This window comes from Erpetoichthys calabaricus, chromosome 8, assembly GCF_900747795.2.
Source record: "Erpetoichthys calabaricus chromosome 8, fErpCal1.3, whole genome shotgun sequence".
NCBI lineage: Eukaryota > Metazoa > Chordata > Cladistia > Polypteriformes > Polypteridae > Erpetoichthys > Erpetoichthys calabaricus.
The window spans coordinates 80,822,421-80,839,640 of record NC_041401.2 but is presented as its reverse complement, the minus strand read 5'-3'; the positions used below and the strand labels follow the sequence as shown (position 1 = coordinate 80,839,640).

General features: G+C 39.2%; 1 protein-coding gene across 3 annotated transcripts in view; it reads right to left on the bottom strand.

Annotated features, from left to right (window-relative positions):
- Nucleotides 1-17,220, bottom strand: part of trpv1 (transient receptor potential cation channel, subfamily V, member 1) — an 80,961-nt gene that overhangs the window by 15,795 nt on the left and 47,946 nt on the right. For all 3 annotated transcript variants that reach the window (XM_028806965.2, XM_028806963.2, XM_028806964.2), the window contains exons 10-14: nt 13,130-13,200; nt 9,523-9,688; nt 6,881-6,947; nt 5,838-6,136; nt 1,103-1,224 (exon numbers count right to left, since the gene is read on the bottom strand). In XM_028806965.2, the coding sequence (XP_028662798.1) occupies nt 1,103-1,224; nt 5,838-6,136; nt 6,881-6,947; nt 9,523-9,688; nt 13,130-13,200 (725 nt within the window). The remainder of the gene's footprint in view (nt 1-1,102; nt 1,225-5,837; nt 6,137-6,880; nt 6,948-9,522; nt 9,689-13,129; nt 13,201-17,220) is intronic.

The following is a 17,220-nucleotide window of genomic DNA, read 5'->3' as shown; positions in this document are numbered from 1 at the left end:
CACACCATGTCAATGAATGCAGTGCCACACCCCTGAATCCTGTACTGTGTTGCAGTTAGGGAATGTGTGCCTTGCTTAGGCCTACCTCAGTTTTGTATATCTGATGGTTTTATTTAGCACAGTTTGAAACTTCCCCTGTAGCCTCTGCTGTAATACTGCTTGCTTTAAGGGTTTGTTTTAATGACCCCATTAGGATGTAAAAAAAAAAAAAAAAAGCTGCCGGATATGATTATGCCTGTAAACCACAGGATATGGGGAAAGTATAGGGGTACATGTTATTGGTAACATTAATAAGCATTTCATTTTTTCCCTTGAACTGTTATTAAGACCAAATATAATTGTTCAAATGAAGCTTTATACTGCATTTATATGAATGATGAAAAATAACCTAGGGGCATCTGCAAAAATGACGCAGCTTGCAGTTTACACGAAAGGAAAGAAATGTAATTTGCCTTCTATATAAAATTCACATTTGGCCAGGGTGGCATAACTTTGTTCCAATGAGAGAACATAAACTAGGGTTTTTCCATTATGTGGCTTTTATAAAGAAAATTATAAAATAGCCTTGAGCAATGAGAGTAAGGGTTGATTTTCAGTCTGAAAGATCCACGTTACATTAGAAGATAGGCACATGGGTATAATGGGTAACACTGCTGCCTTTCATTTTCAGAGTGCTGGATTCAAATTCCAGGACCGGCCTCTGACTTTGTGGAGATTTTTTAATGTTCTCCTTGCATCTATGTGGGATGCCCTAAGTATATGCAAGTTAGGCTAAAATGTATGTCATAATGGAATGACGTTCCATCCAGGTGGTGCCAGTGTTCTACCTGATGTGGCTATTGAGGTAGATGTCAATCCTCACTAATTTATTCTTGAATTAACTAGACCAGTAAATGGATAGATTTCACTTTTTTGTGACAATAATCATCCAATTAAATATTGTAGAACATAAACAAATAACTTCATAAAGCAATGACTGATTGTTTTTTGAATTAGTTCAAAATAAAAAAGCTAAATATGTATGAAATGCCATTTAATTGCTTGAAAGCTAATTTCATTTATCACTCTTTGAGATTCCAGGGCTTTTTAACAAAGTGCCTACCTGAAACATCTCCGTATGTCCTCATTGGCTGAACTGCCCAGGTCCTTCGTGATGCCAGACCTCAGCTTTGACTTTAGATACCTGGGCAGGCTTTTCTCCAGGTCAAAAATTGTAATGGCTCTCTAGAGACAAGATGAGAGAATTAACTTACAAGATGATTGCTATACCTGCATAACTGTAGGCTTTTTGCTAGGACTGGGACCAAACTGCTTTCAAATATAACACCAACTGCATTTATAAGACAGAATGAAATAGATTTTTAAAAAATATGTACAAATTTGATTGAACAGAACAGTCTGCTGTTATGAACGTGTCTGGGTATACGTTTAGCTCTCCATATTTTAACATCTGAATCCTGAAGAATTTCTTTAACTCATCCTAAAAACGTGTCTGAAAATGCATTTCAAGTAATCTGGTGTGGACACTGTGTCAAAAACCGTGTTTACTCATGAGGTTTGTCATGAATATGTCTTGATCGGTTTGCTGATCTGAATGGAACTGCAGCTGAATAAGGGACTTCTGCCGGGAGGGCTACTGCCAGTTATAAATGTGACTAAAGCCTGGAATATACAGACACTGCCTCCATCCAGGCGTTCAGCTTTTTTTTTTAGGTCTACTTGCCTTAAATAAAAAATAATTTATTGTTGTTGTCATGTTTGTCTATTTGTCCACATTAAACAACTCCCAATGGACCAATTTTGATGAAAGTGGTCACACTAGTTCTTCAAGACATGTTGTCAGGAGAGTTTAATTTTCACTGAGATATCTTGAATAGAGCATGCCATATAGGTTGTTGAAGAATCAAAAAATATATTCCTGTTTTTAAAAAAAGAGAAACTTTCTTGGTGACCTCAATTACTGATTAATGGACTCTGTCAGATTTACCTTGAGAGCATTTACATTTTTCCTCTTTTAAAAGCCTGATGGCCACTCCTAATAACAAAAAAGAACCCTAATATAAAACCTTGAAATGTAAATGGAGTCCAGTGTGTGGCTGGGAACACAATGTGTGTACAGATAGACTTCAACATAGATTTTTAATTCTCCATCGGGTACTTCTCTCAACAAATGTATAATTAAGAAATATGAACTACAGTTAGCTACCAATTGAACTATGATCTAGTTTCATTTAATTTTGTCCTGAATTCTTTATTCCTATTTATGTGTTTTTCTTCCCATTTGGAGTATTTCATTTCACATAATTCTCTTGATTATTTTTAGTCTTTTTTATTTTTTGTAGGAGTTTATTGATTTTTCAAGTCTTACCGTGGCACTGTTTTTTCTGTTGGTTTTGCAACTTTCTACTCTGACTATTCATGATTACTACCACGGTACTGTGTGGAGGCAACTGGAATTCTGCAGCGCTTGACGTCACCATTACAACAGTGTCAAGGTCAAGACAGTGGATAAACAAACCTTCATTTTATAATTTAAATATTGTGTGTGTGTGTGATTTTAGTCTAGTATATTGGCTTTGGCAACTTGATTAATTGATCTCCCAGTTTAAACCTTTGGCTCATTTCTCAACTGTGCTTCATCTCCAGGTCCCTGATTCTTTGACCATGCCACTGTGTTGGCAGAATCTACTGTACATCACTTCCACTGGAATCTCCTGTCTATTAAAGCTGTTCTAGCAACTACATGCCTATTGGGACTTGGATTTTAGCTACATGACATTGTAAATTGCCTTTAAAAATAGATTTTGTACACTCTACTAAATATTTAATAATCCAAACTGATATCTCTGTCTTCTTAGAAGTAAATAAACAAAAATTGCAGATCCTCAAACTTTCAAAAAACAGTTAACTAAGTCCCAGAACATACCTGAATGTTATGTCAAGCATATATTTTCTAATTAAAACTTGTTCTTTTTATTTCTTAAGTAAATCTGCCTTCACTCATAGAAGTATTGACTGAAACGGTCTTATTGTAAATACATCTAAATCTTCCTTTCCTTAACATACAGTAACCAAACAAAGTCTAGAAACTGACTGAAACTGAATTCAGCTGGATCGTGTATGTTCATGTATTTCTGTCAAATTGCATCCATTCACTAATTTCTCTCAAATGTGACTAGTTGAATGTATTCAAAATGCTGCTGCAGATTTTTGTATTTAAGACGATGTGAAAGGACTTTAAAAAATGATAGTCAATTAATTCCTGTTCATTTTCCATTCCCCAATGTTGATGTTTTGAAGGTATCCAAGGTGCTACATTCAACTGTACCACATGGTAGCTTACTTCACGTATACAATGGGTATAGAAAAGAATCACCCCCTTCAAAATATTCACATTTTGTTGCTTTGCAGCCTGAAATGAAGACACACACAAAAATATTTCCCCAGTTATATTTATTCAATGCAACATATAACAGCCAAGTGAAAAATAAAATAACAGTTCAGAAAAAAAAAATAGACCAAAATCTCTGAGATGGTTAAAAGATCACAGTATCCTGTGGAACCACCTTTTACTTTAATTCCAGCCATGAGTCTGTTGGGATTCTTCTGACCAGCTTGTTACATCTAGACTGTGCAATATTTGCCCTTTTGTCTTCACAGAACTGTTCAAGCTCAGTCATATTGGTGGTGACCACTGGTGGACTGAAAACTTCAAATCATTCTACAGATTTTCAATTGGGTTTAATTCTGGGCTCTGACCAGACCATACAATGACATCCACCTTTTAATCTTTCAGCCACTGTGTGGTTAATTTTGCTTTTTGCTTCCGGTCATTGTCAAGATGAAAGGTGAACCTTCTTCCCATCTTCAGAGGCCAGCAGGTTTTCTTCAAGACAGTATGAAGCTCCGTCCATTTTTCTTCTACCCTGACAAGTGCCCAAGTCCCTGCTGCAGAGAAACACTCCCACCACAGGATGCTACCATCTCAATGCTTTACTATAGGTATGGTGTGTTTTGGATGGCTAGCTGTACTGGCTTTCGGCCAGGTATATTGTTTGGTGTTGAGGCCAGATAGTTTGATTTTGGCCTCAACTGACCATAACACATTTTTTCCACTTGGCCTCAGAATCTTCAAGGTGTGTTTTTGGCAAAGCTCAAATGAGTCTTAATGTTGCTTTTTTCTTGCAACTCTCCCATACAAGCCACTTTTGTGGAATGCTTTTGATATCGTTGCCACTTGCACACAATGACCATTCTTTGCCATAAAGTCCTGTAACTCCTTCAAAGTTACCACTGGCCTTTTGGTAGCCTCTTTCTCCACTTTCCTCCTCGTTCTTCCATCCAGTTTGGAGGGAAAGCCTGATCTGAGAAGGGCCCTAGAAGTACCAAACACTGCACTTCTATATTATAGAGTTTACTGCACTCTTAAGGATTGATGAAATCTTTGAAAATTTTTTTATCCATCTCCTCACTTACACCTGTTCACAACTTTATCCCTGTGATCTTTTGTCAGTTCCATTCTAACCACTGTCAATAGTTTACTTTTAGTTGCACTACTGAGCACTGGAATGCTCCAGGAATAGCTGAATGAATCGGAAGGATTACAACTGAACCCAGGTAGAAGCCAATTACCTTGGTGAACAATGGAGAAGGTGATTACATATATCTGGTTGAGGATACAGGTACTTTTATCAGTGGCGTGATCCCTTAACCATCTCAGTGATTCTGGATTTTTATTTTTTTCTGAACTGTTGCTATTTTATTTTTCACTTGGCTATTATACGTTGCATTGAATAAATACAGTTGGAGACATTTTTTGTGTGTGTCTTCATTTCAGGCTGCACAGCAAAAAAATGTGAATATTTTGAAGGGGATGATTCTTCTCTATACCCACTATTTTGGTGCTTTCGTGTAAAAAAAAATCCTGTTTTGTAAAATGTACCCCAATTTCCAAAGATACCTTCATGTTCCTGTTGAAAATCAACTTTTAGAACAATAGCTGTGGATCTAAGTCCTGATATCTGTCTAAAGGTTCCTTTCTTGGCTTATATTAAATTCTTTCATTTAAGGAAAGCCTTCCTGGATTAACTTTTTATGTAAGACGAGCATCACACTTCCCAATTTCTAGTATGAGACCCCATCACACTTAATGGCTACCGTCCTCATTGCCTTTAAGATTTCAGATTGCATGACTAGTTGCCGCAAAAGGTAACAAATTATATGATTACCTTATTTCTTCTTGGCACAATTTCAATCTCCCAAAGCCCTGCAGGCATTTTGACAGGCAGTTAATGCTGATTAACGGTGCTGGTGGCTGTACATGTTTTCAATTTACAGTCTTGGCCCTTTCTTTTAGCTTTTCCATTCTCTTGTAGTAGACAAACATGAGACACTGGGCAGACAAGCTTCCCTTCTGATTACATAGTCCATTGACACCCTTTTCTTTTTTTCTTTGGAGAAACATAGTTTGCAGTGTACTTCTGGCTACGCACTCTTTGGCTATCAATTCACACCACACATGAGCCTAGCTGTGCCACTTAAGACGGAAGCAAACCTGTCTGATTTTTGTTGTGGCTTATTGTGGACCGCTATGACTAAGTTGCTGGGGATATTGCACTGCATGGCTGGTGGTTTCATGCATGGCTGAGACTGGGTTGACTGTATGAGATTGTGTAAATGAAGGCTTTTAATTTGTTATATTAATATCTGTTGGTGTCACATCTGCCTAGATCTCAATTCTATTCATGGCTCCTATACAGATGCTTTACTGGCTCATTACTTCCACCTTGTTTAATTTAGGCCCCTACTTCCTGTGGGGTGAACAGAAAAGAACATACCTGGAGTTTCCAAATGTTTTTGCTTTCTTTTGAAATCTTGTCCACAGTTTCACTCATGAGAGCAATTAACATGTTCAGGAGCAGTATATAGGTGAGAATGATGTAGCAAATGAGCAAAAAGTAAAAGAGGTGCTTGAAGTTGAACTGTTCGGTAAATTCCAAGTCACCCATTCCAATTGTAAACTTGAACAACTCCTGGGTAGTGAAATATATGCTGTTGTACGATTTGTTGTTGCACGTGCCGTCACCAATTCCCACAAATGCTTTAGCTGGGGAGTCTTCAATTAAAGTCACCAATGCTGTGTGAAATAAAGAGAGATGATAAGAAAAAAGGCCCAAATCTATTAACTCTCCTACTAATACCGTCTTCTCAATGAGGTTGACTGGTTAAGCAGGATAGGTACTCAGAAAAATCACACAATACACAGTTTTCCAGTAAAGCTGGGGAACAAGTAGAGCACATCCAATGATCACAATGTGCTTAATTAACTTGTCACTAGTCACCATTAACACAACAGTTAGGTAGGAAACCAATGCCTGAAATGTTGCTAACAATATTTATGTAGTAGTACTCCACCCTAAGAATATATTTTTTATATGTTACTTACTCCATGTGGTTTGTAGTGATGGCGGAAAACAAAATGTAATCTCATGTTCAGTATGACAGGACTCTTGAACAATAAATGAGTAGGTATGGCAGAGCTTCAGTTGAGAAGTAATGTATTATGGGAATGTGTTTTCTGTTCACACATTTTGAGCTGAATAACAGACGTGATGTATGCAACACAAGTAACCTCAGAAGTTTTTTCCTTTCTTCCTTGGACATTCTTAACATTGCTTGCTGTTGCACAGCATTGGTTACCATTGGGTTCTGTTATATTTTTTTTGTGTTGTTATGAATCAAAACATGAGGGTAACATTTTTTCTCTGCCATAACTAGAAACTGCATGGGGTAAGTAACCTATAAAGAAATTTCAGTGGAATATTTGTTAAAAGAACTAAAAAGGTACCTCCAGCAATGAGTAAAAGAAAAAAAATCTTACATGCTGAAAAGCCAATGAGGAACACCATGTAAACGATCAGGAAGCGCATGATATCTCTCAAGATCATCTGCATGGGAGACAAAGTATGCTGTGATTGATCGAGGCTGGTATAAATTGATACAGACAGAGAAATGCAGACTAATTCATAAAAAATTAAACACTTGAAAAATATAATACTCGATAGCAAAGTAACTTTCCCAGTTTTTTGTTAATGTTACAGGTGTTTAATAATCATCTGTCATTTCACATGGCAAACGTAAGAGTAGTAGTCCACTGCTTTTCAAGTTCAGTCCTGCAGGAACCCCATGGAAGCAGGTTTTCAATTCAATTTTACAATCGGTGGATCATTATTACTTTTAGTTGATTCCATTGTTTAGTAATGAGGACTACAAATAACACTTTATTTTGCTGTCTTCTTTTTAATTTAACAATATTTGTAGAGTTTTCACCCTTAATTATATCCAAATTTTGGGGATTAGCCATGATGAGTGCAGACATAGATGCATACAAACACACACTGGAGCTAAATTTAACAAAGTCAATTAACCTAACCTGCATGTCTTTGAATTGTGGGAGGAAGCAGGAGCACCCTGAGGAAAACACAGGGACGTGAGGAGAACATGCAAACTCCACGTAGGAAGCATCCAGGACGTGAACCAGTCTTCTTGCACAAAGCAGCAGTGCTATCACAGTGCCATAGCCCTGCCCTAAACTTTTACATTTTTGGCAATAAAACAAATATTTAATATTTTCTTGGAATAGGAGAATTAAAAAAGTGACAGCTCACTAAACAATTAAATCGGTTACAAGTAAGAACAATGTACAAATTGTGAAAACTGGTTGGAATAAAACTCCACAGTCACTGGGGTCTCCCAGGATTGAATTTAGAAACCCCTGCCTAAGTCCAAGTCAGTGGTTTTCAAACTCGGTGCAAGAACAGCAAGACCACCTTATAATAGAGTGCGTGCTATCCCGCTGTGGAAAAACATGGAAGGCTAGTAAGTAGTGATGAGTGAGCCCTGCTGAATTCGCTTTGCATTAAGTTTGGCAAGAATGTGTGAATGTTTAGAAATTGTGAGATATTCAGTGAAATGTATTGAAGTCAATAAGGAAAAAAAAATAGTTTTGAGTGGGTTGTAAAGGTGCAATGGTCATATAAGTGTCCCTGAGGCCTAAGGAAGTGTCTGCCAACTATGCTGGACTGTTTATTGTGGCTATAAATGTGACCTGTGCTGTGAGGCAGCAGTGCTAATCACTGCACCACCATATACTCTAAGTCCACACTATTCTGAGCTGCTTATCTCTCTATGCATATCCAAAGTTCCTATCATTGTGACTAACTAACATCCACTTAGCCTATGATGCAAGAATACAGCATTACATACCCTGAGGGTTTCAGGGATGGCTGTCCCTGTCACTACATGATCTGCACTACATAGTGAGAAGCATAAAATGCTTAATTCAGCAGTGAAGACACAATGTGTAATGAATCCTTGCAGAACAAAGAAGTATTTTCATAATATTATGGACACCTAAAGTAGCCCTTTAAAAGAAAAAAATGTGTGTGTATATACAGTATATATATATATATATATTTTTTTTTTTTTAAATGCACACAGGGTGCAAATCCTGCTTGAGTACCAATCAGGTAGTGACATCATACGTGCATGTATATGCAGCAAATATTCACACATGTGTGAAGTAAATCAGGCAGTGCCATAAAGTGTGAGGCAGGGCAGGGTTACAGTGCACATGTGTGAAAGTAATGCGCATGCACAATGCAACAAATGACAGCGCAGAAAGGGTAGAGCAATCCACACTCAACATGGCTCTTACAGCTCTCTGATGTCATATTGGCCTTGCAAAGCATCATGAGGTGCTGGAGAAAAACTGTTCATCTAAGCCAGCCGCATGGCAAATTTTTGGAGAAAAAAATTGTAGAACAGAGTCACTGGTGAACCCAAACATTTTTTATTTGTTTGTGTGTCTTTTTTATATTTTAATATTTGAAACAGTTATATTGACTAGGTAAGAATGGCCCATCCACCCATCTGTTTCCTAATATAGATTGGGAAGGCAGCGGTAATGAAATTTTTTCCTCCATTCTTTGCACCCATTCTGATTATGGTTATGAGGTGCCGGACTATCCTGACAACAGCATGAACTTGTGAGGCACAAGATGGCATTCAGGTAAAAGGTAAAACCTTATCACACTGGCCAGTTTAGAATAGCCAATCAGCCTTTGGATTATAAAAGGAAAATGCACATGTAAACTAATCTCAGCAGACGCTCATACTGGAAGGTGTGTGCCAATTGGCGACCCTTGATAACACTTTTCAATGACACTGGTGTCCCATCCCGGTTTGGTTTCCATTTTGTGTCCAGTGATGCTGGGATGAGCTCTACCCTCTTCAGCCCTGAGATGGGCAGATACAATGAGTGGATAACCAGACCTTTATATAGTGTATACCCTGTCAAGGCATTCTAATTCAACTTTATTTCATAACTGAAGCACAGAGAGGGTAAGTGACTCTAACTGAGTTACCGCTTTGTGGTTAATAGTCCAGTATTCTAGCTACTAGGCCACAGGGTTTAGATTGCATACCATTTCAAATTAAACTAGGTCACTTTATTTTGATTACCTTTTGTATCATAACACTGTAGATTCCTAGGTGCTTGAAGCCCCGAGTATAATAAAGGACATCGACCCAAGCAAGAGCCAGGGACAGGACGAGGCAGGCCACATACTCCTCTTGTCTTAAAAAGTAGAGCACTGTGGCAGTCAAGAAAAATAAGGCCTGCAGGAAACTGGGAGAGAGACAGAAAAGTGACAGTGTAAGTAAATCTTAAAATAGAGTGTCAGAAAAGTAAAACTGGTCATTCTGTGAACAGAGAACAGTTGTATCCTGCAGCAATGCCCTGCGGAGAGTCACCCATTTGTACTGAGCAATTCTGAAGATGATCTGTAAGGAAAATGGGAGAAAATCATGCATATTATAATAATAACAAATGTGCCAGAAGTTGTGGAGAGAATTCTCATGCCAAATGGAGGATAATTTGAGAACAGCATTGAGTGTTAATGTGTGACACAGGCATAAAACTGCACACAATTATGAAAACTCCATCTGTGTCATGAAGCATGTAGGCGTCACCCTTAAGCCACAAGGATACTCCACTGAGTCAGGGTCTGAAAGATGTATTATGACGGAATACACAAATCTGAGAGGAACCTAGCAGGAAAATCTGTTGCAGGCAGTGACATGGTCATTGATGTCCACCATATGTTGCCATTCAACTTAACAGTGCTTTGGAAAAAACAGTGTCCAGACTTGCAGAGTCTCAAAGAATCTAGGCAAAGATGCCTCTATGTGTGGCATTCATACCCATGGAACTGGGTCCATGGTTCTTGAGGCTGATCCTCCAATTAGCTGTGAACCACCCAGTCTCACTGAGATTGCACAGGTGGTGAACCAGCTGAGGGTAGAGAAGGCTGCTGGGATCTGTGGTATCCAAGGGGTGAACTTCTCCAGGCAGGTGGTAAGGCTGTCTTTGCATTGCAAGCAAACTTTGCTTCCATTTTGGGAGACGGGTGTCATCCCAACTGACTGGAAAGTGGAACCCGTCCCTATCTGGAAAGGGAAGGGTGATCGCCTGGACTGCAGCAACTACAGGGGGGTAACACTGATCTAGGGTCATCCACAACAGCAGTCTGGTTTTACACCTAAGAAGTCTACCATCGACCAAATCCTGGTACCGAATTCACATGGAGCACAAACATGAATATCAGCAGTTTTTTAGCAGCCTTTGTCGATTTTTGAAAAGTTCAATTCAGTTGATCGAGCTGCATCCTGAGACTTAGCAGGATACCCTGAAGTTGCTGGGTATCAGGGCCAGCCTGTGCACTGGTACTGTGAGTGCTGTGCCAAGTGGAAGCAGAACCTCTGTGTTTTTCCCAGTTGGTTTCTGGGGTTCATCAGGGGTGTGTTCTTGCTCCTATTCTGTTCAGTGCTTGTATAGACTGGGTGTTGGGAAGGGTCGTGGGGTCCAGCGGCTGTGGGGCATCTGTAGGTGAAAAAAGATTCACTGATTTTGACTTTGCCAATGATGCTCTGATCTTTGCGGCGTAAATGGAGGCTGTGATTGGGGCTCTCGAGAGACTGAGCAAGGAGTCAGAGTGTTTGGACTTGTGAGTGTCCTGGATTAAAACACAACGGAAGGGGTGTGTGGAACTCCTGATATCTATGCAAAAGAACGAAGGACCAAATCTTTAGAGTCCTGTTGCTTCCAGTTTTGCTGTGTGGTTGCAAGACATGGATGCTATCCAGTGACCTAAGATGAAGACTGGACTCATATGGTACTGTGTCTCTTTGGAGAATCATTGGGTACCACTGGTTTGACTTTGTGTCGAATGAATGGTTGCTCACAGAGTCCCAAATGAGGCACATTACCTGCATTGTGAGGGAGCGTCAGTTATGGCACTACAGCCATGTGCTGTGATTGCCCATGGGTGATCGATCTCACAATGGCCTGACCAGGCCAAGAGCATGCCCACATAACGCCTGACAATGGCAGATAGAGAGTAATTTTGGGGTTATCTGGACCATGTGTCTGCCTGGGGGGTAGCCAACTAGGCTACCGAGCTGTTTTGTCATGCGGTGGGTGCAGCAACACATTGTACCAGTGTGTGCTCCCCAACTTGACCTGACCTGGGTATAAAATGATCATCTGAGCCATGATTGGTTTTGTTACTGTTGATATTTTTCTGCTGTTATGGCTTTGAGGTAATATAGTATGCAGGACTACTTTTCCACAGTGCATTTCTCAGCAATCATTGTGGTCCGTTTGTGAAGTTAATCACTGTCTGCTGCTCACAGCATTTACAGACAGTGGCCATTCAACCCAACATAAAGTCGCTTTCACCAGTGCGCAACTAGTGTGCCTAAATTTTATATTAAGGTAGAACTTGCCACCTTGGTGTCAGGATTTAGGAATGGTACCTTTTGTTGCATTTTCCTTCTTTTGTTTTATTTTATCCATTTTGAGTTGCACATTGGTAACATTAATTGCTTCACCAATGCAAAATATGGCTGCTTCAATGTTGTGTACTGCTATGTGCATATGTGTTACATTATGCAATGTGTGACACTGCATATTCAGTCATTGTCTGATCATTGTTATTAATAAAGGAAAGACTAGTTGGCAGGCATAATTCAGATTTCATTTCAAAGAAGCAGTTACATTTTGACTTTGCCTATTTAGAGAATGCTGAGTTTTTTGCTCTTTTAGTCTGGTTTTTGGTGGTGTTGTTCCCCATTCAATGATTTCTTATTCCTTGTTCCTTCTAAAGTGTTTACCACACAAATTAAAACCACTTCTCCGTTTGATCTTTTGTTGTATGGAAATATTAATCCAGATGGGACGTATGAATTGTTTTGAATATGAATGCCATTTGTTTCACATATCTACAGTGTAAAAAAAAAATCTTTCTAGACGTTTGTATAATGAGAGGTCAAGCAAAATGACACCTTTGATTGGCTAACTAAAAAAGATTACTATATGCAAGTTTTCATGGCAACTCAGGCCCCTTCTTCAGGCACGATGTAATGAAGAAGGGGCCTGATTTGCCTCGAAAGCTTGCATATTGTAATCTTTTTAGTTAGCCAATAAAAGGTGTCATTTTGCTTGACTTCTCATTACATCCATAATGGTTAACATGGTACAACACCTTGGTACTATAGACATTTGTGCTAAACTTCCTTAGCCAATATTCAATTTTGCCCAGGTATTGTTAGTGAGGAACTCATTTGAATTCCTTTGATAATTATAAAAACTTCCATCGTCAACTCTTAATCTTTATTTGCTTAATCTTTCCTCATTGTATATACGTTGCCTCACAGTCTGAGAACCAGACCAGTCACCCACCTTTAACAAAGTAACAGCCTTCTTGTGATTTGTGCTTCAAAGTGACTGCAAGCATTCTAGATCCAATGTGTGTCATTTAGCATCACGGTGTTGAAAAAGTTCAGCAGAAGTGGACTAGTGCGTCCCATTTTATTGGAGACATTATGTTGGTTGTCCATTTTCATACCCTCTTGTGCATGCTTTGTCCATCCCACCCCAAGTGAATCTGCTTTTTAATCCTTCCTTCCGTTTTATTTCAGGCCCATATTTTCCATTATGCACTTCTACTAAAATCAAATGCAGAGAGCTGAAGTATATAAGAAATGACAAAGAATATTATGGACTTACAAAAGGATTTCATAGTAGCCATCAATTATTAAACCTTGCCAGGTGGTCCGTTTTTTCAGCAAATCTTTAATCTGCAAAAAAATGCATTTCAAATTGGTTTGAAAGAATGTAATGAAAAAGCATGTCATGATTTTTGTGATCTAAAAGGATGTAAAGGAGATCTTGATTAAATAAAATGGAAACAGTTGACAATTACTGTAGGGTTGTCCATCTATCTATTTGTGGATTCCTTCTTCAGTTACAAATCCAAGCAAGTCAAACTCTAAATGCATCTTCCTTCTTGGCTTATAACCAAACAAGACTCTTCCTCTGAAACCATGTCTTATGCACTCACCTTCTTCCCTGAGCGACTGTGCCTGCTCATGAAATGTGAACAAAAATAGAAAGAAAAGACCAAAAGGAAAAGAGTTTTAGCCAAAGAAAGTCAAGTCAAGTTGTGGAGCAGGCACTGGTACAGTGTGTTGCCGCACCCACTACACATCGAAACAGCTCGGCAACCCCCCAGGCAGACACGCGGTCCATTGCCACTCTCTGGAAATGACCCCCTATCTGCTGCAAGCCAGGTGTTACATGCGTGACCCCTTGGCCTGGTCCAGCCACTCGGGTCCCCAACAATGAGGATCTTACGAGCCAGATCACCCTCAGGAAAACGCGCCACATGGCCGTAGTGCCGTAACTGATGCTCCCTCACAATGCAGGTAATGTGCCTCATTCGGGACTCCCATGAGCAACTGCTCATTCGATACAAATTCAAACCAGCGCTACCCAAAAATTTTTTCGTCTCAGGTCACTGGATAGCGTCCATGTCTCGCAACCATATAGCAGGAAGCTCCAGGACTCAAAAGACTTGGACCTTTGTCCTTTTGCATAGATATCGGGAGCACCACACACCCTTTTCCAGTGACCTCATGACCCCCCATGCTCTCCCAAACCATCTACTGACTTCATAGGAAGAGTCACCAGAGACATGAATGTCACTGCCAAGGTAAGTAAACCTCTCAACAAGGTCGACACTCTCTCTGAAGACAGACACACTGCTGATGGCTGTGCCCAAGAGGTCATTAAAGGCCTGGATCTTGGTTTTTATCCAGGACACTCGCAAGCCCAGACACTCAGACTCCTCGCCCAGTCTCTCGAGAGCCCCAATCAGAGCCTCCATTGACTCCGTGAAGGTCACAGCATCGTCAGCAAAGTCAAGATCCGTGAATCTTTCTTCACCAACAGATGCCCCACAGCCACTGGACCCCATGACCTTGCCCAACACCCAGTCCATACAAGCATTGAACAGAATAGGAGCAAGAACACACCCCTGACGAACCCCAGAAACAACTGGGAAAAACGCAGAGGTTCTGCTTCCACTCTACACAGCACTCACAGTACCAGTGTACCAGCAACCTCCAGGGAATCCCGCAAAACCTCAGGATGTCCCACAGGGCAGCTCAATCAACTGAGTTGAACGCCTTACGAAAATCGACAAGGCTGCAAAGAAACTGCTGATATTTGTGTTTCGCTCCATGAGAACCCTCAGTGCCAGGATGCAGTTGAAAAAAATAGATTAAATAAATGTAATCAACGAGGCACACAAAATCCCCTGATCCCTGGTTTTAATGCAGTTAGCTTTATAAAATAATGGCATTTTTGATTCTGTACTTCCCACAGGGAGAAGTGAATGTGGTCTTGTATATGTTCATATGCTCAGGATTTCAGGAAATAACCCTCATGCCACTCTTGAGATCATACAAGCTTTGCTTTCTGTTCTCTGTAACGGACCAGCACTCAGTCTAGGTTTGGTCCTCAACTCATGCCTGGTGCTGCTGGGACAAGTGATGGCTCCCTATGGCTTAACAGCAAATGACTGCATGTTTAGAGCTGTCATCTTTGTTTAGCAACATATGGCTTAAAAAGTGAGCAATCAAAAGAACTTAACATTCCCTTTTAAATTTTGTAGTTATGTTTCAGTAAGTTAAAGGGTTTCATTAAAATTAGTTATAAATCAGTAAGATATACATTCTTAAATCATATTAAAATCAATTTCTTCTCCCCTCTACCCATCTGGAGAGCTGAGAATGACAAAAATGTAATATTAAATTGACAATCAAAGGTAAAGAAATATCCAACGGTTAGCACAGCAAAGGCTTATCAAACTCAATAAATTCAGGACAACATTCATAAAACCCTGCCAGATTCTAAAGAACTTTGGAACTGTTCCTTGTAAAGTGAATTTAGTTTTTTCATAAACGAAGTAAAACTGGACATTTTCTTTACATTTTTATGGCAGGTATGTTAGTAATCTTGCAGTTGAACAAGATAAGGTGATGTGCTGGCAATGCCGTGCAGTTGACTGATTAATCAGCATTGTGTTTTCTGATGTTACTCCAACAGGGCTGTTGGAGGAGAAAAGGTTATTGTGAATCAAAGAATGTCTGACAAATGAAGAACTGTGCGTGACTTACAATTTGTATTTGTGCTAGATGGAGGAAGAGTGTGTTTAATTTTGGGCAGACTGTCTTTCACTGTCTGAAAAAATAATTAAAAGGTCCATAACATACTCAAAACAGCCTTTTCCAATTCAGGGTTCTGGGAGATATGTGCTTATCTTAGCAGCATTAAGTTAAGTCAGAAACCAACCATGGACGCAGTGTTTGTTTATCACAAACTAAACTCAAGCAAACACCCACACCTACTGAATTTAGAGTTTGAGAATTAAAGGCACATTTTTTGAAATGCTTGATCAGGACTAGAGTATGCAAATAAAAATCCATGAAAATATGGGTAGAACACATAAACTCAATTCCGAGAATGACCAAGGTGGAATTTGAACCCAGTCTCTTAGAGCTGTGACGCAGCAGCACTAGCCATTGTGCTAACTTGCTGGCTGCCAAAAACTGTCTATTAGGGCGGCAAGTAAATGGTAGGAGTTTGAGCTGTACAGGATGTGAGCTGAAACAGTAAAGTTACAATTAAACTTGGTAGGAATTGTCAAATTGTATGAATTGTGTTGTCATTATTCACAATGAGGAAAATGAATGACTGCACCGTATGTTGGGTCAGCAAAAGTCAGAAATGACTAAAGACATACAGTAATACTATATTGCTTCTAGTTTAAGACACTCCTTTTACTTTCTTGTATATGAAGTGTAGGGAAAATATTGTAATCATCCAGAAATTCGATGTCGAGATTTTGATGAATCTCAATGTTTTAGACTTCCCTGAATCCAAAAATGCAATTTTTGAAATTATGCCTGTGTGTCTGTCTGTTTGTGTGTGGGGGGGTATGTAAACATGATAACTTGAGCATGCTTCCACTTAGGTCAACCAAATTTTGCATACAAGTATTAGGAACAAAACGTAGCTTTCTTTCAACTTTTGGGCTATTTCCTTTAACTGGAAGTGGTACTTTATCTTTTACTCAGGCAGCTACAGAGTCTGATTTATTCAACTTTACTTTTATAATAATTGTTCAATATATTATTGGTTTGATTTGTTGTTGATGGTTCTTTAATGTACATAATATAAAAATATAATGATTGTCTTGCAGTTTACTCCTCAAATGTCCATCCCCATATATGAGTATATGAGAAAGTCTAGGGGAGACCTCTCCCGATTTTGTCTTATGTTTCCAAACTTAAAAATGAGTTGCATCTTAAACCTGTGGTATTTCATTGTCACACCTCAAAAGACTCTCTACAACTAAACAAATAGTAATTCGGCACCTGCAGACTTGAGAGGGAGAAACTATAGTGGCACTCATGCGATTGTCAAGTGAAACTGATTCTACAAAAGGAGAAAAAAATGTTGTCAGTATGCTGGTGTTTTTAATTGTAATTCTTGTATATACCAGTATGTTTTTTTTTCCTCAAGAGCATCTTAAATTGGAAGTAATACATTTCAGTATATTAAAAAAGTACCAATACAAATATTTACTGAGAATTGTATTTTTTAGTCTTCACTCCATGTACCACACCTTGATATGGCTGTCAGTTGGTACAGAGATTTACTCAGCACAATGACTTTGTTTTTCTCAGCCCTTTTGTTTTTGCCTGATGTCTGCCTTTCTATGTTTGCCTGTTTGTGACCACACCTTTACCAAC